Source organism: Motacilla alba, chromosome 13, assembly GCF_015832195.1.
Source record: "Motacilla alba alba isolate MOTALB_02 chromosome 13, Motacilla_alba_V1.0_pri, whole genome shotgun sequence".
In the NCBI taxonomy this organism is placed as follows: domain Eukaryota; kingdom Metazoa; phylum Chordata; class Aves; order Passeriformes; family Motacillidae; genus Motacilla; species Motacilla alba.
In genome coordinates, this window is record NC_052028.1 from 7,399,438 (window position 1) to 7,420,579 (window position 21,142).

Sequence of the window (21,142 nt, forward strand, 5' to 3'; positions counted from 1 at the left end):
AGCTGCAGGGCTGTTGTCATCCCAAGGAAAAGAGCTTCAGGAAGAGCTCAGAGCAGGGCAGGTGAAGCTCAGCATCCACACTAAATCTCAGAGACACTTATGCTCCATTTTCCCATTTGCAGACACTGCCATGAAGAATCAGAAGATAACTCACTGAGCAGAGAATTCACTCATTCATCTGGTTAGAGATGGGCCTTTGCTTCATTCTGAAGCAAGTCTTTGAGCAGCCAGAGTTAGGTTACCTTGTAGAGAATGTAGTAAAAGCTCTCTTTGAAGCTTGTCAGTTTTGGGTAGATTAGGAGATAGCAATGAACACACCTTCAACCAAAGTGACACCCATCACTGCTGACCTTGCCAGGGATGGAGAGCAAGCTGTGTTCCCCTGGCAGAGCTGCAGCTATTCCAGAGAATCTTCAACTTGTCCCACACAACACGCAAAAAGAACATCACAACTTTATTTTCACTTTTAAAGCATAACATACATCAAAATTTAACTGCGTGGCATTCATTTAAATTCTTTCAAATTCTTTCAATTTCCAATGGTGATTTCTAAGCCCAGGCACAAAAATATGTAGAAAGGTAAGAAGTTTAAAAGTCTTACAGTCTTAGAATCTGGCAAAAATTGTTACAAAGCTTCAGTAGAATATGATAGGAAGGAACTACATTTTCAGACACCTACCCTGAGCTCTGTTAAGTCAGGCAGTGTACAATGTATCAGGTTAGGCTGCCTATAGTATATAATTCCTTGCCATTCTAATGAACATAGGAGCCTAGGGAGCTGACACTGCATTTCATGATCTCAGAGCACTGGTCAATGTTCTTCTTTATCCTGTAGAATGTTTCCACATACTCAGAACGGCCCAGAAGTTCAACAAAATCTTCATCGTGAGTAATCACCAGCAGCTGAAAGTTGCGTTGGTGTAAGCGGCTCTTTATTATCCTACAAAGAGATATTATCGAGTGTGCACTTACCTGCATCCCATGCTAGCATCAGAGAGCTTGCAAATACACAGCACAAAAATATTTCAATATTGATAACGAATGATATGAACCATCGAGTAATCTAGTGCTGATTACCCACTCTTTCTAACCACATTAAAAAACCCCTCAAATTATATAAGACACACCTTTTTTCTTTTCCAGATAGAGATGGAATCTAAAACTACTCACAACAAAGACATGTCAGCTTAAAATATAATGCCAAAAGGGTATTAAAAAATACCCATTGTTAAGGAGAGCTCACTTACTCTACCAGGGCATGTGCCAGGGACTCAATGTTTTCTCGGTCAAGGTTGGTTGTAGGCTCGTCCAGGGCCAGAATGCCACAGTTGATACAGAATGTTTCTGCTAGAGCAAGGCGAATGATGAGAGAAGCAAGCACCTGAGGGAAAGGTAAAACCACAAAAATCTCAAGCTTCAAACTGTTTAAAGAGGATCTATATGTAACAACCTGTTTTTAATGCCATTACAAACTGAGACTGAAGTTTACAGAACAATGTGCTGACAGTTCACAAAATGACAGTAACTAACTAATTACTGAAAAACTGCATTGAAACTTCTAGTTTGAATTCAAAGATTGGCTCTATATAGAAGCACTCAAAATTCAGAAGACACTGGAAGTAAGGATTCTGATCTGAGGTAAAGCCACTACAACAGTGCCATTAGCATTACCTCTACACTCTGCTCGAGCCCACCCCACTGCAGCAGGTGGAAATTTGTCTGCATGTTACTCAGCTACTGAGCTCCTGACTTCTTACTATAATGGAAGACAGTAGGATTTACCACCTTCTGTGTTAGTTTTGCATCAACATGCGTAATCATATTTACAAGATCTCCTGAACTACTAAAATCTACTGAACACTCAATGGAAACTGCGCTGCCAAAAATATTTTCCAATTATCGTGACTGCTGGCATCACATTTCATCATCAAAGAAGAGTTCTCAGAATTTCAGCTAAGAAACTTCTTCAAGTTTCGCTCTCATTTACATAGGACTCTAACGCAACATCCTAAACTACTCCAGGAGAGGACACATTTAACAGAACAGGCAGGTGGAAACAACCCTCAGCATGTGTGGGTGTGGTTAACTGAGATGAACTCTCACCACAGGTATTGTCACAGCTGGTGTGTCATCAGGCCACTTGGCCAGCGTGTGTTACTGAAGAGGAATGGACAGCCCACGGAGCAGCAAGCTGACAGCACAGGAGGAAATGCAATGCCTGGAAGTATGGCTAGGTGTGATACTGGTGACATGAACTGAAAGGCTGTAGTCAGCAGCAGGTGAAAGCAGCATAATTTGGAGGAAGAGAGATCCTATCAACTTACAAGTAGACACAGTTGCAAAAAGAAGACCAAGGGCTCAGAAAGGAAAAAAAAAAAAAGAGGGAGCAAGTCGATAGACCTGAAGCTGAGGTAACCTCAGTGGTAACCAGGAAGAGACAAAATGGGAGGACTTAAACCTGAGGACAGAGGAAGTCAAACCCTTCACTCCCGCAGGGCATCAGCCCAGTGCCCATCTGAAACAACGGATTTTGGCAGCCCAAAGCAGGGTTCAGATGTTGAGTCACATACTGTGTAACACCCAGAGAGAGTGAAGGGAAGTTGTACACAATAATAAATTAGAGTTGGAGCTGCCTGTTCTTTGGCCACTTGGCTCCCCTGCATCCACGTGAGTCAGTTTTCAGAGTCCCTGTTGCTGTGGACAAAGAGCCATTACCTTTTGCCCAGCACTGCACCTTCCTCGCATATCCAGTGCTGTGTCTCCCTTCACCATCACTACCCTGTAATTGTAATTTCTTCTTTTGTCAGTGGCTGAGACATTCTCATCTGCATCAGAGCGAATTTCTATATATTCAATATCTGAAAATGGGAAGGAGACAGCTCATATATTATCAAAAATCTTGAAAAATATCATAGGGTTAGTGGGAGATGAGAGGTATAACATGTAGTAACAATAAAAATTCCATTCAGAACTCCCACTGATAGATCCATCTTGGAAGTTAACTTTTCCACAATGGAAGGAATGAATTCATGCACTGTCCCTTGACAAAGAAACCTAACCTTTGGAAAACACAGAGAAGTGAAAATTAACTCTATTTATCCTGCATGTTACTATATAATGTTCAATAAAAAGATTATAGTGGTGAAGAACAGATACAGCCTTTAGAATGGAACCAGCTATTTCTTATCTTGCTCTTCCTTATGCAGTGCCCCATATCAAATGGATACATATGGGTAAAAAAAGAAAAAAAATACTACATACCTTGTCCTCTGTAAATGCTTCGCCACAGGTCCCGAATTATTTTGTTAATTTCTTCCATTTTCATGCTGTGAAATGTCATTATTGCTCTAAAAAACAGCAAAAAATGTAAACTGTTAGAGATGCAACCATGGACTGCTATGGACTGCTAGGGGCTTTAAGGCAGGTGGCAGCTCCCTTTCCATTCCATTAATACTTCTACTAAAAATACAGAAAATACTAGTTTATTTTCGACAGAGAAGTACCTGAAGAGTAACAACATACCATTGTGTAAATAATTCTACGCTCACAAGCAGCTCAGTTCTAAGAAGTAGGAAAGTAATGACAACAAATATATTTGCAGTCACTCAGTGGAGAATGACTTTACCTGACTTTTTAAGAGATTCATGATTTATGTGTGAGGTTTATTTTCAGCCTGACACCAAGAAGATAAATCTGATGTTAAGCTTTCCAGAGTAGGAGTGTTACTCTGGCACAGTCTGCCAGCAGGGCAAACAACAGCAAGAAAGGAGAACCTGAAGTCTCCTCAGAGCACAGAACTCCTATTGAGAATATAATTTGTAATTTCCCAAACAGGCATTGTGACAAGAAATACTTTTCAGCAGCAATAGTAACACAGGATATCATTAATAATTTTTAATTTCATCTCTCCAGTCAACATAGTAGCATGACTTTAGTTTATTAACAGATGAAATCTTACAAAACTCTCAGAAAAGGACAGGACACTGCATTTCTAACTCGTCTTTTTACAGAAAAGCTACTCTGCTATGAAAAAGATGCTCACTCGCTTTATGGCAATGTCTTCTTCCAAAAAATGTGGCGGAAATAAAATACCCTTCTGAAATGGACTTTTACATATGCTTTTTCTACCTTTGCTCTTCCACCTGTTCTGCGGAATACTGAGGTATCAACTCTGATAGGTTTTAAGCAAAAATGAAGCATTTTCAACTATTTACTTAGCCCCAAGAATGCATTCCTCATCAGTATTTATCATAAATTTCTAAATAGAGTCAATAAAGATCATCTGATAGCATGGAACACCCAAAATGTTGGTTTTCCCAGCCACAGATACAGCTTTGGCCATTAGAGTTAGCATTTTGCCTCGCTGATTTTTCAGACGATTACCGCTAAGTGATGCTTATCTATTTTTCTTGAAATTACAAGACTGTTTTCCTGTTAGCCTTAAATAGAAACAATAGATTATTTGATACCATACAAAAAAAATTCTAAAAAGGAAATTCTTGGAGTGCATTTCCATTACAACTGAAAGGGAAGACTTATACCCTCTGAATAACGTAGTTCTTCACACAAATTTTGTATTAGCTTACATTTCAATATTATATTTACTTTATTTAATGTTATTACCAAACCAGCTTAGAACAGGGTTCCTCTAGAATATCTTTTCAACTTGGAAAGTTCTCATTTATTCTGTTTCTCTTCTTGACCATTATGCTGTATCCTCAACCACTCTTTTGTGCTCCTTTCTCCAGCACTAGCAATCCCTTTTAAAAAGAAGCAAAAACTCCATACTTTATTCAAGACATGGGTGCATTGAGAATTCCTACAGTGGCCAAAATGTTTATCTTTCTTGCTCTTTTTTCATTCCTAATATTTATCTTTCTGCCACTGAACACCAGTTTTCTATTTCCTGAAATATATCCACTGATTCCAAAATCCTTTCCCACTGTCCATCAAGTTGTTCATTGCTATTCCATCATTATAAGCAAACAAACAGGGTTTTTAGGGAGCCACATGTTTTATTTTGTATATGGTTACCAATTCTGAGATGCTCTTTTTGCCCAGTCAGTCCAAGACTAACAAACAAGCTTCCAGAGGAAACAGAAACAAGAACAAGCTTGCTACACTTTCCATCAAATGCCAAATATCTTTCTTATGACCTTACTTTCTTTAATATAAGCACAAAACCACCCACACGGGAAAAGGGCAAAAAATCCCTCTACATTGTAATATTCTTTAAAACACAATTATTAACCTGAGAAAATGCCATGAGAAACAAGAAATTTACCTGGCATATCTTATTCATGTTAAGATATGACCAGAAGATGCTAAAATTTATTGCTATAGAAATGAAAGTAGAAGGGTTCAGGTTAAAAATGAAGGATTTAAACATCGATCTCACCTTGCCTTATCTCTCTCCTCCTGCAGTACTGCAAATATAAGTCCTAATGTGTACAACTAAAACTCCAAAGAAGTCTTTCAGAGAATTGGGAATACAAATATCAGACTTACCTATGACTGTATTAAATTCCAGTTATTACCATCAATGCATTTAATATATGTACACTATAGACATTAACTTACAAATTTCCTACATCATACCAATCCTGTGCAGTTTCCAGTACAGTTTCATTAATTTACTTAGGAAGTTATAGCTTATGTTTTCTTAATATTTAAATGTCAGAATATATGAAGAGAAATTATATATCTCAAGGAATGATATCAATTTCCTCTAAATCACCCTGGAAGCCTGAAATTGAAAATTGCTTTGGCATCAAGGTTATCAATACCAATAAAGGTGAAAACATTTAAGAATCACCCTCATTTGACAACACTTACTTATCAAGAGCCTTGTAATAAAGGTCCAGATCTTTGTTCACCAGCTCTGTTGTTCTCATGACAATCATCATGTCCCTGTATTTTTCCTCTGCATCTTTGAACTGCGGCTCTCGGAGCTCCTTTCTGAAGCGAACAATCTCCTCCTCAAACCCACGCTGGCGGCCCAGAGCAACGTGATGGTTCCTCTTCAGAGATTCGATTTTCTCCTCCAAATGCTTCTGCTCACTGTCAAACCAGAATTGATACATATGTATCTTGTATTTAGTGCTTCAACTTTTTAATCAGGGCTCTAATTTTGAGTTTATGTTGGAAAACAGCTCATTGTATCACATCTATAAAGTCTGTAACAGTTAAAATTACAGTAATAATGCCACTGAAATGAAGACACTATTGAAATAAAAATAGCTGTAAGTTTGTTAAGAATATATTCTAATCACTATTTTGAATAGGAGAAGCAAGTTGTCAAGTTCAAATGCTAAAATGCTATATGTATAAACAAAAAAAATATTTATAGATGGATACTGAGCAAAAGAAGATGAATTACTGGGTAAGCTCTAGCATGCTAAATAAATATTTCACATGCAAGAACCAGCAAAGGGGTAATTACTTTTCAGAAGTGTTTATTATCTAAGCAATTATTACTAAACTATTGAAGTAAACACAAAATTTGCTGCTGGGAACTAAGTGAGCAGACTGAAAATAAAAACTAAATACTCTCATCCAGAAGCCTGATTTATTTAAATGTGGATTGCTCAGTAAACATCATGAAAAGCACTGGAACAGGTATGAGCAGATATCTCTATTTCTAGCCAGAAGCACTGTATAATTTCAGAGCCATTCACACTGTTGTCACAGGGATATGAACCAAACACAGGTTGTGAAGGAGAAAGTGGCCTGCATGAACGGGGTGAGAAGAGGATCAGGCACACTGAAACACAGTGACTGCAACATCCAGATGTTCCATGAATTCTTGTGCAAAGCACACCATTCTGGTTTGAAGTGGCTTACTTTTTCATCTGGGGGACTTTCATTTCTCCCATCTCCTTCATAAGTTGTTTTATGTTGTCTTCAACTTCTTTCAGCTCTTCCTTCCGCTTCCTCAAGGTGAGGTTATCCTCCAGCCACCTTTCCTGTATCTAGCTCCAAAGAAACAAGGAATTGTGTAATGTTTCAGCATGTGGGTTATCAATTACAATGTATCAGTTCTGCACAACTCTGAAACATGCTGCAAGCGGAAACAACAAAAATTATCACAGGGAGAACTTATCTTGTCCTAAAAATAGAATAAAATGGAAATCAGCAGTATTATTTCATCTTTCAAACTGGAATAACACTTAGCAGAGTTTACTGTCCCAACTGAACACAAGAGTGATTCTTTTTGAGAATATGAATCCATGTTTCAACCATGGATTTCAGGACAAGTAGTTTTAACCAAGGATGGATTTAATCAAGTCCCCTGTTGCAGCTCTACAACCACAGATAGTAACTGAAGGGGTAGAATGGGAAAGGACATATTTCCTTTAAGGAATCTACACAGTATTTGAAACACATACACAAGAATTCAAAGTACATGATAAATCTGGAATAGCAAGCAACTTTTGGTACCTGCAGTTTGTACTTTACTTATAAAGGCATGTACCCTCCACATAAAGATAGTCCTGAAAATGCTGACTACTATCCCACCAGACTTAACTCTTAGAAATACCATCAGATGATAGTTAGAGATAAACGGTTTCTAAATTTCCACATAGAAATCTCAAGACTATTTTCAGCCTAATGCACATATAGCAACTATCCTGACTAACAACTGATCAAATAAATCAAGAGGAAGCTAATTTCACACCACTACAGACCTAGGCAGATAAACCAGAACTAGGAATTATTTCAACTATGCCAAGTACACTTTAAATAATATATCCACCTTTTGAGTATCAATATCTTGTCGGGTCATTTCCATCTCTTTACTTATCTTTTCCTTCTGTTTCTCACAGGCAGCCAAATGAGAATTTACTTCTTCAAGTTCAGACTCCTTTTGCTGAAGAAAGATGAAGAAAATGGCATATGATTTAAAAACAAAAGTACTTTTGATGCTAACTTTTTATTGACTGCTTTTTAGATTACCTTTTTATAGTCTTCTTTTCCTTGTTGAATATAGTTTTCAATTTCTTTCACATACTTGTTTATATCTTTAACTTTCTCATTTATGCTATTCATCTGCAGAGAAAAGATATCAAATCAAATATTGCCTTCTGTCCAAGAACAAATATGCTCTGTATCAAAGGTACTGGATAACACCACCACCAAAGTACAATTCCTTATTGTAACTCCCTTTAGTTGTCTAATAAAGTCTTCAGCTTCTACAATCCCAGTACTTCTTATAAGCATGAAAATGTTTCCCAAAACGCATGAGGGCCACTTAACGTGGGAAGAACCAGTGTGTCTCTTGGCAAGGATGGTCATCCTTGCTGTTCCTCTTGGGTCTACTTAGGAAGGGCTTTTGAATGCCATCAGCCAATAAATATTGCCAAATGTCCCAAGAAGTCTTTTTTCAAGACTGCCAAAGGTGAGTTACAATTGAGTTCATGTCCTGACTGACATGATCCTTTTCCTCCCTAAAAGCTCTACCAATCTAAAGCCCCTCCTGGTGTCATTGATGTTTCCTAAAAGCAAACTCAGTACCACAGCTTCCATCCACTGAAAAACAGTATCTAATCCTATCTCACAGCTATGCCAAGAGCAAACAAACCTTCTCTTGTGTTTCTTTATTACTTGCAGTCCTTTTATTCACTAGTTCCTCCTTCTCCTGCTGCAATTTGTCTAACTTTGCCTCCAAAGGAAGTACCTGTTCTTCTGCTTCCTGAAAAGTAGTTGGAAAAAGTAGTTTTTATTTTCACATTCTGGTGAAGATCAATAATTTTTCATGCAGTAAAAAAAGTAATGTGGTTACTTATTTCTTTTTTGTGTGTATTAAAAAAAGGAGATATGAAAATATGTATTTTAAAAAGTCTGGAAATTCCCAAAGATACACAACAGCAGCACAGTATAAATATTTAAAAATCCATCCCATTGTCTAGGACTAGAGACAATATTAAGTATGACAAGATTATTATTTTTTATTTCAAGGCCAGCAAAGCTAAGGGTTAGACAATTGAGAGTATTTCTCACCTTGATCTCCCTGCATAAGGACTGAACCTCAGTGGTCAGCTCCACAGTCTGCTCCTCCAGCTGCCGCCGCCGCTGCATGCTGCTGACGATCTGCAGCTTCTCTGCCTTCAGGTCATTAACTACACTCTTCAGCTGCTGAATCTGGCTCTGCTGGTCCTGCTTGTGTTTTTGATTCAACTCAATTTTACTGGTAACTGCAGATGAAAACAGAGTCAATCTGTTATTACAACCGTTATTGTAATCCTCATGAAAATTCATCTCTAAATTAAGCTGGTGCAACTCCAAAAACCAGTAACAACGAACCAGGAGAACAGTTATTTAAGAACATAAAATAAGTAAACTAAAATTTTAATGGCAAGAATTTTGGAACATTACTTTTAGTATAAAAATGAAGTAACAGGTTTATAGAACCTACCTGTATCCCACAGATGTTTCTTCTCTTGTTTTTCTTGGCTTACTTGAAGCACAGTTTTGCTTAAATTGACACGTACCAGCTTAGCTTCGTGCTGAGCAATTTTTCGTTCAACATCCCTGATATCAGTCTGAAAGTATGAGGAAAAGTACCATTACTACTGAATTAGTCTTCAACAATGTATTTTTTACCTTTGGCACATAAGAACAAGCTCAGGGCTTGAGGCACTCACAAGCTTCCAATTTCCTTCCCTTGTAGAGCAATTAGCAGCAGGATTATGTCAGCTGCTAGGAACTGGAATTCCTAACTGTGCATGGAATCAGCCAATAAGGATGCACAGGCCTATAACATCCCCTGTCCACTTCAGGACAGCTCCATGTGCAATCTGTCCCTGCAACACTGGAATTGCTGGAGCCTTGGGAGCTGCTGACATCTCCACCGTGTGAAATGCTCTCAGTCCTTTGCCTGGCCCCAGGGTCCCTAATTGCTCCTCTGAAGATTCTCAGTCAAGCAAAGATTTTGTATTGGCAATAAAGGCATGAAGACTGCTCAAAACAGTCTCCTATGCCAGGATAATAAAAAGTGCAGGATTTCTCTTTCCCTTTACCACGTATTCAGATGCCACAGAACCAGGAAACATGCGAGATGCTGGGAATACAGTGACCTATAATGACTATGAGGACTGAAAACACCTAGGTGTACTTGTAGTTGTTCTCACTTCTGGATTACATCTCTTTTTTCAGTTCACATAGCACAGAACTGAATCATAACTCAAGTGACTCTGTGGTGCTCAAAAAAAAAAAAAGACTTTTGTAAATTGAAGTTTTATTAGTAAAAGATCACCTATGTTATACTGTCCTAGGAAATACTTTAAAATAAGGATCTCAAAGTTCTGTCATATTACTGAATAACTACGTATTTAAATGCAAAGGAATATAATTTTATGTATTAAAAAAAAGTTACCAAAGCATACCTGATACCTTTCCATCAGAGCTATATCCTGTAACCGTGCCTTGGCACCTTGTTCCTCAGACAAAGCTGTCTGGAGAAGTAATTCCTGCTCTTCTATCTCATCCTTCAGGCCTGTTAAATCTCTGTTTGCATTCTGGATCTTGTTCCTCAGGTCTGGAATTTCCTTATCTTGGAGTTCAACTACAGTTTGCCTTAAATAAAATATAAATCCCTAAAATTTCCTTGGTCAGAAACAGCAGCATAAATTGAAGACAGTGAAGATCACAAAATCCATTATATGATTTAGTAGTGGAAGACTAAATTTAGCTAAAATAGTATCCCCTTAACCTTGCCCATATTTAACTAAGTTTATGTTACATACCCAGCTAAGGTAATACATCCCTCATTTTAGGTGAGATTACACAAACAAGCAAACAAAATCTCTTTTGGTTTTTAACTTCATTACAGCAAGTGCCCAGAAGGTACAAAGTACTGAACAAGAGTGCCCTCTTGTGAAGGAAAGCTCTACCCTCAGCCATTCTCAAATTCTCTCAAAATATTTCTCCCAACAATGACATTTTGAAATTAATTAGCCAGCCCTAGAATAAAGCCTCCTTGATGTCTGCGTATTTTTTTTATAATCAAACCCCACACATTTCAAAGCAAACAGCCTGTAACAATATGGTTTCCTAAGCACTTTACCGCAGTGGTTTGAGACTCATCATTTCATCACGTTTTTTCTCTTTTCTCTTCAGCTCAGACTCCGTGGACTTCAGTTTGTCTGGGGCAAGGCGCAGTTTAGACTGCAGATCACTGATGACATCCTGCAGCTCAGCCTCTGTCTGAAAAACTCTTTGGCAAACTGGGCAACAAGACTGGTTCTCCTCTGTCAGTTGTGTAATGAACTGTGAATAAACTGCAGTGGCTCCAGCAAGCACAGCTGGGTGAAAAACAAACAGAACACTTATGTTGGATAAACAGTGAATAATCAGCTAGATTAGTATTTCAGAGAAAAAAGGCAAGCTATACACAAATTTACCTCGCTGTTTGGAACTTTTTTCAATTTCATCTTGAAGTTTGCTCAGGTCACTGTCAAAATCTTGACTTCCACAAACATCAAAAAGTTTTGTTTCATGACTAGACAACTGGGCTTGTTTTTTTTTTAGCTCATTAGTGGCATAAGTTTTATCAGATTCTACTGATGCCAGTCGCTTGCTGAAATATTAAAGCAGAAACACTTTTATTACCTAAACACAAAGATTTAGACTGTTTAAGCAAAACCAAAAACCATGGAAAGGTAATCTGAAATTGGAATTACAGAACTATTCACCAGTCCTTTTTTATTGATTTTTCACACAATTTATAGCATAAACTTTTTATTCATCCAAGTACAGCGTAAGTGTTTCATTTTAAATCCCTTTTGTTTTCTAGATGATTACTGATGAGAAACTTCCTACTCTTTCTAACTAATTGTTTTATCTAATCAAATGGAACCAAGACCAGGTAATCACACATGAATTTGTGATATAGTCACTAACCACTCTGTGACTTATCAGAAAATCAGAAGACCAGCAATTTCCAGCCCCAGGCACATACTTTCAGCTAGAATTAGTACAAACAACTAAGGATGCTCCAGATCATTCAGCTAGAATTAACACAAACAACTAAGGATGTTCCACATCACTATTTTGCTATCTGCTTTTAGTGCTTTCTTTGACACTACAAATATTGTGATTTTATTAACTAGCACAAACTGTATCAGCTCCGTATCACAGGAACTCTGCAGGATGTTTTCTCTGATTTTGTAGATACCTAAATAAACACTAATGAATTAAAGCAAAAAGTATTTTGAACATATGAAACTTTCCAACATTTAAATTCGTAATTACATAAAAACTTGTGAAGAAATAATCTATTAAATTAATACCTACTTCAGATTAGCAAGAGTATCCCTTGTCTGATTAATCTTTTTATTTTTACCATGAAGCCAGTCTTCAAGTTGTTTTTTATTTGGAAAGTATCCCAGCAGTGATGTTAGTTCCTCAGAATGTCTTGACTTTACTTTTCTAATCTGGTCTTCTTTCTCTGCCTGGGGAAATGGAAGCATTTTAAATGAAATTTTCCTATCTTCAGGTTTATAACTCAATGCATTTATTAAGCTAATAGCTTCTACAAAGTCAGACAGAAGCTCTACTTTTGATGATAAATACACAAATACACTGAAAAATACAAAAATACTGGAGAGACTGTATCAATTTCATGTCCCTCTCTTAAGAGATATTGATAAAAACATTACTTTGTCTTTCTTCAGCATCTCCATTTGGGTAATGGTTGTGGTGTGTAGATTCAACTGCTCCATCTCTTGATCCAACTTCCTAAGAGCTTTGTCCAGGTTTATTTTCTCATTTTGCAGAGTCTGTATTTCCTGTTCCAGTGTTTCTACATTGCTGTTCCTCTCAGCCTTCTCCAGCTCATGCTCCTATACAAAAAAAGAAAAGCCCACAAGACACAAATAATTACAAAAATCAATAAAGTTCTAGCTAAAGGAAACACCAGAAACCTCTTCAGCTGTCTGGCAGCAGCATCAGTAGCTGTTACAGGAATGGCACAAAATTTGTAAAGAATAAATGCAAAAGGAAAAGGCTGTGACTGGTGTGGGGCAAGAAAAGCCAGAGGAAGATACTGGATGCAGTCCTGGAATGCAGCGCTGCCCCAACTTGCTCATGCTCTTACCAGAAGCCCACTCATAGTCTGATTGTCTGTATTTTAGTATCTACTGTAGAGTAAATTTGGAATTACCCTAGTGAAGAGGCTAGAAAAAACACTGTCAAGCAGAATTCATATACTGCTAACAAACATAAAATATTTGGCTACAAAGGCATAACCAGCTGTTCAGCAGGAACATAAAATGCTTGTAACTTTACTTCATCAGATAAAACACTTATAACCAACTAGTCCATCTCACAGGCAGGTTCTATCCAAAAATGTAGGTAGTATGGAACTTCCAATTCAAAGTTTCTAGCCCAATAATTTGAGAGCAACCAATCTACTTGCCAGCTGTGCTATTATCCAGTTTAAACTCACCAAGCAGAAGCAGCACATTCTATGTGTGGACTGTACAAAAACAAGGTGGTGAACAGACCCTGCTGCCCCAAAGGGTGCACTATCTGAACAGACAAAGCATTAAGGGTATTAAAAGGGCAGAAACACATCTGAAAGAGTAAACATTAACAGAGGGGTTATGGGTTTTGGTATATTTTTTTAATTATGAAGCCACAAGTTTTTACTTCAAGCTTCTATAATTTCTTCAATTACAACTAACTTACCATCTTGCCAATCTCCTCATCCAATTCGGTAATCCTGTCTGAAAACCCCTCCAACTGCTGCAATTCACATTTGACATTCTTCAGCTCTGCTTGTTTCTTATTTTGAATGTCAGATTTCAGGTCAATGGTTCTTTCTAATCCAGTTTTTTTGTCTCTTATTTCATCTATCTGTTTTTGCTTCATTGTTTCTTTCTGTGCAAATTCTCTCTGAAAGAAGATCAGCAATAAGATATTCATTATTTTTTCACAGGAAAATATTTTAAAATACTTTTTCACACTACTGTGCCAATATTTACCACAGAAAAACACTGAAATACTGAGAAAACGACAACTTGTCCAAAATTATCTGCTGAAATGTTTTTGATAGGAAAATGCAGATGCATCATACCAGTAGCATTCTGTGACAGCAACTCCATTTTGAACATGACTTCAACAAAAAGTTGTTTATTTTTAAACGAGGTGCCCACTGTAATTCTTCCTCAGGTTTTTGAGCTTATCAGTGATCCAGCTGCACGAGGACTGCTAGAAGGACCTCTCTGATGAACTGCCTGTTCAACAGCCTTGGTGACCACTCCTAATTCCAAAACTACTTTCCATGCAGATGGCACCAAGAATTCTAAAAAAAACCAGCTTCAGCTCCCCCCCACCAACACTTTCTCCCAGCACCATAAAGACCCATGTGGACCAGTAAAACACCAACGGCCCATAAAATTAACACTACTCAAACAACACAGTTCTTACCATCATACGATTTGCAGCTTCTGTATCTCTGTCCTGCCTGTCCTTCACCAGCCTGCGAAAACTGGCAATGTGCCTTTCAGTGAAAGGGGCTCGCTCAAAGCCATCCAACTCCAGCTGTGCTGCCAGAGACTGAATTAAGGAATCCCTGGTCACAATGTGCTCCTGGTGACGATCTGCCTGCAGCTGAAGACGGCCTCCACAAAAAGAAAAAGCGACATAAATGTTCAAAAACTGAGAGAGAAGACACGCTTAGGATTCAAAGCCAGTTGAAAGCTGTGACTGGGGTATTTTATGAAAATCCTGTCACTAGGATCTTCTCCTGAGAAGGTGAGAGGCCTCAGGAAAGAAATGTAAACAATAATTATCTGATGGCTGTGGAATGTGGTCTGGAGATGGTTTACCAACAGATGCATCTTTGATTGGTTTCACATGAACTGTTTCTACTTGATGCCCAATCATTGGTCCAGCTGTGTCCAGCTGAGCAGTCACGAGCTTTTGTTATTCCTTTCCAGCCTTCTGATGAATCTTTTCTCTCTATTCTTTTAGTACAGTTTTAGTATAGCATTTTTAATGTAATATATATCATAATATAATAAATCAGCCTTCTGAAACATGGAGTCAAGAGTCTCATCTCTTCCCTTGTCCTGGGACCCAGCAAACGCCACCACAGAAAGCCTTTGAAACCTTGAAATATTTTTCAACAACACAAAAAAGTATGGAATAAAAAGCTATAGGTAGAGATTGCTATTTCAGATAACTACATTTTTATGAATTAAAAAAATCAATAATTCAAAAGCAAGCCCCTAAAATGATTAAAAATATTATTCTGATAAAAAACAAAGCCCAAACACATTTTATGTAAGCATGTATTCTGTGGCCCAACTACTACAGCTTTGCTGACATTTCCATAATCCACAAAAAAAAGCAGACACAACTGAAAGAACATTAACTTCAAGCCCTCTGACTTGTCCCCAGTCCCCACATGAGACATGAAAAGTGCTAGGCATTCAGCTTTCATGCTTTTTCTCTGTTATATGATAAAATGTACTGCATGTTGTAATTATAGCTCAGAAAACGTGCCTGTTAGAAACTCCAGGAGAAAAACACCTAAACTTGTCCACCAGCAGGACTCTCCCACCCCACTGTGCAGGGGAACCTGAACTAACACACATTTCAGGAGTTTCACCCAGTTCAGATCACTTCAATTATCAGCAGTTCCATTTCAGATTTAATTACATTATAAAACACACAGGACTATAAATGAAATCTGAATTACCTCGTTCAATGAGCAGCTCTGATTTCTCACTGTTAAATCTCTGGCACTCTTTAGTGGCTCTATCTAAATCACGTTTACAGTCCAACAATCTCTTCTCCTTCTCCTTCACTATTCTCTGGTGGTTCTGGTATCTATCCCTTAGTTGTTCATCTGTTCCTTGAAAAACCTGTACACCACATACAAATTTGTAAGCCAATTATTGATGTTTTAAAAATGTATACTTTTTACCACAATAGAATTAAAGGAATAAGAGTTTAACAGCTCACATGCAGATTTTCTATAATAAGACATACAGGGGGAAAATCTACAGCAAGCAAAACAGGAAAACTGTTTTTCTTAGATTGATAAAGTAAAATAATCAAAGTTTTTTGTCATAAAGGCAACCTTTTCCATCTTCTGTTGCAAATCTTGATTATCTTTTTCCATCTGCCGCTTTCTGCTCTCCAGGGCCTTCACATCATTGTCCAACCTCATTACTTTTGTGAGATTCTGCTCAACTACTGCCAGAGAGCTCTGCAAAAAAATGTGGTAAGTAAAATATCTCATCAGTTTGTGAACCCCATAATCAATTATTTTAAGTACAAAACCTTCAGTTTCATCAAATATGTTTTTAAGATAGGGAACGTTAAGTTTTAGTTTGGTTTTTGCTTTAGTTACAGCTTAAAATGGTTTTAGATACCAGCTAAATTTGAGAGAGATTTTAAACTGACAAAAACCCAATGCTGCTATAAGAATTCTATTCTCAACCCTTCAATGACTGTTTACAGATTAGAGCAGTATTTGCCAGGTGAGTTGAGGTATGCTTGAGTCTGCTGCAGGGCAAAAGATTAGATATGAAAGTACAAGATTTTAACCTAGAAATTAATCCACCTTTCACTTCTTTTATTGCTTTGTATTAAAGTATTAACATAATCCCCATGGAAATTACCTTTAGAGGCTCAAGCTGGTTCTCAATTGATATTACATTCTCCTTAGAAGCAGCCAGTTGAGCTTCTCTGTTGCTGAGATGATCCTGGATTTCCTGTGCTTTCTCTTTATTCTGTTTCAGATATTTCAGTTCTGTCTGACACTCTTTTACTTTCAAGCTTTGTTTCAGTCGTACCTGACGCAGAGCTTCGAGTGCTTTGATATACCTTTAAAAAAAGCAAAATTTCAGCTGCTTTGGCAATACAGCAATACTGATGAATGAAACAGTGTCTTAGACATTTTTATTAACATTTACATTATGAGAAGACATTTTTTACTTAGTTTTTATTTAATTACAATAAAGGGAAAAACCTTGTTGCTGAAAAGATCTCGTCAAATTTTTGTTTCAGGGCCTTCCCTTCACTTAAGGGCCAGTTGGATTCTTCTTGGTGACAGAAAATGACATTGTTAAGCACAGATTTGGAAACACCAAGGGCGCTGATCATCTCCCGATCTATTTCAGCACACTTGGAACTCAGACTGACCTTCTCACCATGCCTGTGGAGACAAAGAAAAACCCCAAAGAAGTTACTGGCAAGTTCTTCAAAAAGTGAACTGCATTTTAACAGCATAACCTCATTTCAACACAGACATTCAAAAAATTTAACAAGTAACAATTTTTAAGTGCAAAATTACCACGTTTAACACTGCCAGTTTTTGACAATTTCACATATTAGAACTCTGAGGAACCACCAGAGGGGGCAGGACAGCTCTTGAGTTAAAGGAATATACTTAAACAGTGGAGATGGGAGTTGAACATGGGCCAAAATTGATGTGAAACTGAAAATGGTACTAAAGGAAGTAAAGCCTACATACTCCACACAGTGATACTTTCAAGCTGTACCCAACAATCACAGAATCGTGGAATGATTTGGGTTGGAAATGTCCATGCCACCCACCTCATTCCCTCTGCCATGAGCAGGGATGCTAGTCACAGAGCCATGGGGCTCCAAGCCCCATCCACCCTGGCCTTGAACACTTCCAGAAATGGGGCAGCCACATCTTCTCTAGGGAACCTTTGCCAGTGCCTCACCACCCTTATTACCAATAAAATTTTCAAATAAATGCAATTCAACAGATATAAGTATTTCTTAACACCATAGCTATCAGATGTGGAATTTTTCAATCATCTATCAGATAAAGTAATGAAACTACACATCTTTATAATCTAAAAGCACTAGTAGCTATGTCAAGGAATACATTGTGTAATTTTCTCTTATCTGACGCATAAAAACATACCAAATCCAAACCTATCTCCATGCCAAAGTAAGAAGAAACACTTGACAACTCACTTTGTTCTAGTAATGACCGATTCCAGTGTTTTAAATTCAGGAGTCTTGCCTTTCTGGGTACAGACCATGGAGCGCTGGACAGCCATGACCTCCCCGTTGACATCTCGGAACTGTAACCGAATCTGAGCTCGAACGTCGGTTTCATTGGCAACCTTTGGCAGAAGAAAAAAAGAAACAGAACGGGAGGAATTCTCAAGGGCCAAAGGAATACGTCCCTCTCCAGCTGTGGGACATGCTCTAATCACCCCCAGCTCTCTGCTTTTCTTCATTTCAGCTCAAGGCTGGCTATGACTTGAGCATCCCTGTTTATTCACAACCTGAGTGCAGGGGAGTATTTTACTTAGGTGTAAACACACATTGCATCTAGTCACTATGACTCACCTTTGGATCATGAACAAATGTTTTTCCTTTGGTGCCAGGAGGAAAATCACCAGTGGATATATATTTAAGGCATTCAATGATAGTCTAAGAAAACAGAAATAGTTATAAAGACAAATTTAGAGTAACGAAGGTGGACTACAGGCAAATCCACAGTAACAGCCCAAACACAAATGAGTTAGGTACATAAACACAGAGAAATAACATTTTAATTTTTGAGTAGCATGAAAATATGATACTTTGCAAAAGCAGTTTTAATTAGGATCTGGATCAATTTCCTATGAAAAAATATCAACCAGTGCTCTGCAAATTCCAAGCATGAAAGCAGATTTCTAATAACACCAAACAACGCAATGTTTATAGTGAACAGCATGACTTTTGCAATAATATTCAATACCTTTCTGTAGAAAATATTATTCACGTGTTATGAGCTTCCAGACCTATTAACAGCTCAAATCCAAACATAAAGTGAGGCTTACCGTTTTTCCTGCACCATTTGGTCCCACCAAAATAGTTAACGGATTAAAGAAAGTGATAATTTGTTTGTCTTTATCTTCTACGCCGAAACTCCTCACTCCGAGGATACTCATTTTTTCAATCCTCGACATTTCTGCTGAACTTCTGTTCCAAAGTCAGAGGTGAGAAACTGTAAATCCTGCAGAACAGATCTTTGTGAAAAATTCAGTAGGCAGAAATCACAACACATCACTGAAAGCTGACTAACCACCTATACAAGCAAATAAATCCTACATACTCCATACAATTATACTTTCAAACTGTACCCTACAATCACGGAATCATGGAATGATTGGATCATGGATCATATATGATGAACATATTTAAAAACACCGCTAAGGTTCTTCAGTTACTGTTCAAGGTACAGAACATATGAATGCAAAACCTTATTTCTTTCAAACTGAGGAATTAATCAACTCCAAGCTAAGTGCCTCACTATGTATCATGAAATCAAACACAATGGCCCGAATAACCCTTTATTCCACTTCACTGCACACGTGCCTTTAGAATGCCCCAAACACAAGAGAAACCCCATTATTTTTTCCTCTTTGATAACTCACTGTTGTACAGCAACACCCTGCACCGGGCAAGCTCTGCCAATGCCCGATTCTCACAGGCTCGTGCAGCACCACACAGCACCACATCCAGCACCGTGCCCCCGTTCGCGCAGGGCAGAGGAAGGCTCTGGAGCCCCTGCAGCCTCCGCAGGCCACGGGGCGGGCTCAGAGCACTGGGCTGCGGCGGGAGCTGCCCCGGGCACCGCGGGGTCCGGGGGAGGCAGCTCCGCCTCCAAGGCCCGCGTTCCCCCGTGCGGTGTGTGTGTGGCTGCGCACTCCGGGGGTGTTCACACGGCTCGGGCTCGGCCCTCACGGGGGTGCCCGCGGGGCTCGGCCCGGGACAGGGCATTTCCTGCCGAGGCAGAGGTGGCGGCGGGGCTTTCCCGCCCGGAGCTCCGCGCCCCGCCGGGGGCGGACATTTTCCAGGGAGACATCCCTTCCCCTAGCCGCCGCCGCAGCGCAGCCGAGCCGAGCCGAGCCGAGCCGAGCAGAGCCGAGCCGAGCCGAGCCGAGCCCGCCGCGGTAGCGCGCCCCCGGCCCGGCCGCCCCTCTCCCCCATGCCCGCGGTCACCTGGGCCCGCCGCCGCCGCCGCCCGCGCCCCGGCAGCCCCCGCGCCCGCCCCGCCCCGCCCCGCCGCGCCCGCCCCGCCCCCGGGCCGCGGCGCTGCAGTGGCCTCTCGGGGCTCGGGAAGGAGCTGTGGCGTTTTGAGGCGGTATCGTGGCTTGAACGCGGCGGGAAATCACAGAATCACAGAATGAGCTGAGTTGGAGGGACCCACAAGGGTCCTCGAGTCCAGCTGCTGGCCCTGCGCAGCGCCGTTCCTGGGAGTCAAACGCCTCTTCAGCGCTGCCAGGCTCGATGCTGTGACCACTTCCCTGAGGAGCCTGTTCAGTGCTCAGCCACCCTCTGGGTGAAGAGCCTTTTCCTGATACCCAGCCTAAACCTCCCCCGACACAGCTGCAGGCCATTCCCTCGAGTCCCATCACAGGTCACTACAGATCGGTATCTGCCGCTGTACTCTGCTGCAAGATCTCCCTTCAGTCTCGCCCAGGCTGAACAGACCGAGCACCCTCAGCCGCTGCTTGTATGGCTTCTTCTCCAGACCCTTCCCCATCATTGTCCACCCTTGCACACTCCCTAATAGCTTTAATGTCTGTCGTGGTGATGAGGTATCATGAAGCCACTGGCTCTTCCCCCTCAGCTGCAGTGGAATGGGGAGAAGAATCAACTCTAAAACTTGTAGGTTGAGATAAGAGCAGTTTAATAACAGAAAACAAAGTAAAATATAATAATAATGGCAAATAATAGTAATGAAAATAAATAAGGAAAAAACCCCAAATAACGGATGCCAAATAAAATTGCTCACCACCTGCTGACCAATGCCAGCCCCTTTCCAGGTAACTCCCTCAGTTTATCTACTGGGCATAATGTTCCATGGTGTGGATTATCCGTTTGGCCACTTTGGGTCACCTGTCCTGGCTGTGCTCCTTCACTGTTTCTTTTCTGTACCTCTTCACTGGCAGACCACAAGACAACAACAACAACAACAACAAAAATCCTTGACTTAGGATACAACTTAGAAAAAAACAGAACATAAACATACTGTCAACATTATTCTTATTCTGAATCCAAAACACAACACTGTACCAAATACTGAGAAGAAATTAGCTCCACCTCCGCTGGAACCAAGACAGACGGTTTTAGGGATTGCAGGAAAGTTTGAGAT

The 21,142-nt window shown here is 39.6% G+C and overlaps 1 protein-coding gene across 2 annotated transcripts; it reads right to left on the minus strand.

Moving 5' to 3' along the window:
• Positions 1–439: 439 nt before the first annotated feature.
• Positions 440–20,028, minus strand: RAD50 (RAD50 double strand break repair protein). Of its 2 annotated transcripts, none has more exons than XM_038150429.1 (26): positions 19,987–20,028; positions 18,822–18,997; positions 18,346–18,429; positions 17,965–18,116; positions 16,985–17,170; positions 16,635–16,839; positions 16,091–16,219; positions 15,707–15,872; positions 14,431–14,624; positions 13,690–13,896; positions 12,660–12,842; positions 12,295–12,452; positions 11,403–11,578; positions 11,066–11,303; positions 10,386–10,575; positions 9,416–9,542; positions 9,001–9,194; positions 8,582–8,692; positions 7,957–8,049; positions 7,757–7,870; positions 6,844–6,971; positions 5,836–6,060; positions 3,262–3,347; positions 2,716–2,858; positions 1,248–1,381; positions 440–940 (listed from the first exon to the last, which is right to left on the minus strand). In XM_038150429.1, the coding sequence occupies exons 2-26, from the start codon at positions 18,948–18,950 to the stop codon at positions 754–756; spliced, it is 3,939 nt and encodes a 1,312-aa protein (XP_038006357.1). In that variant the 5' UTR covers positions 18,951–18,997; positions 19,987–20,028; the 3' UTR covers positions 440–753. The 2 variants fall into 2 exon arrangements, with proteins under 2 accessions (XP_038006357.1, XP_038006359.1); XM_038150431.1 differs by lacking the exon at positions 19,987–20,028 and adding an exon at positions 19,419–19,912 and having other exon boundaries at positions 754–940.
• Positions 20,029–21,142: the final 1,114 nt, after the last annotated feature.

Excerpts from the sequence above, each read along its gene's own strand:
- RAD50 (XM_038150429.1), bottom strand. The coding sequence starts at position 18,950 with ATGTCGAGGATTGAAAAAATGAGTATCCTCGGAGTGAGGAGTTTCGGC. Across the intron at positions 18,430-18,821 it reads CAAATGGTGCAGGAAAAACG|ACTATCATTGAATGCCTTAA; the intron begins GTAAGCCTCACT and ends CTGTTTTCTTAG. Across the intron at positions 18,117-18,345 it reads CATTTGTTCATGATCCAAAG|GTTGCCAATGAAACCGACGT; the intron begins GTGAGTCATAGT and ends CTTCTGCCAAAG.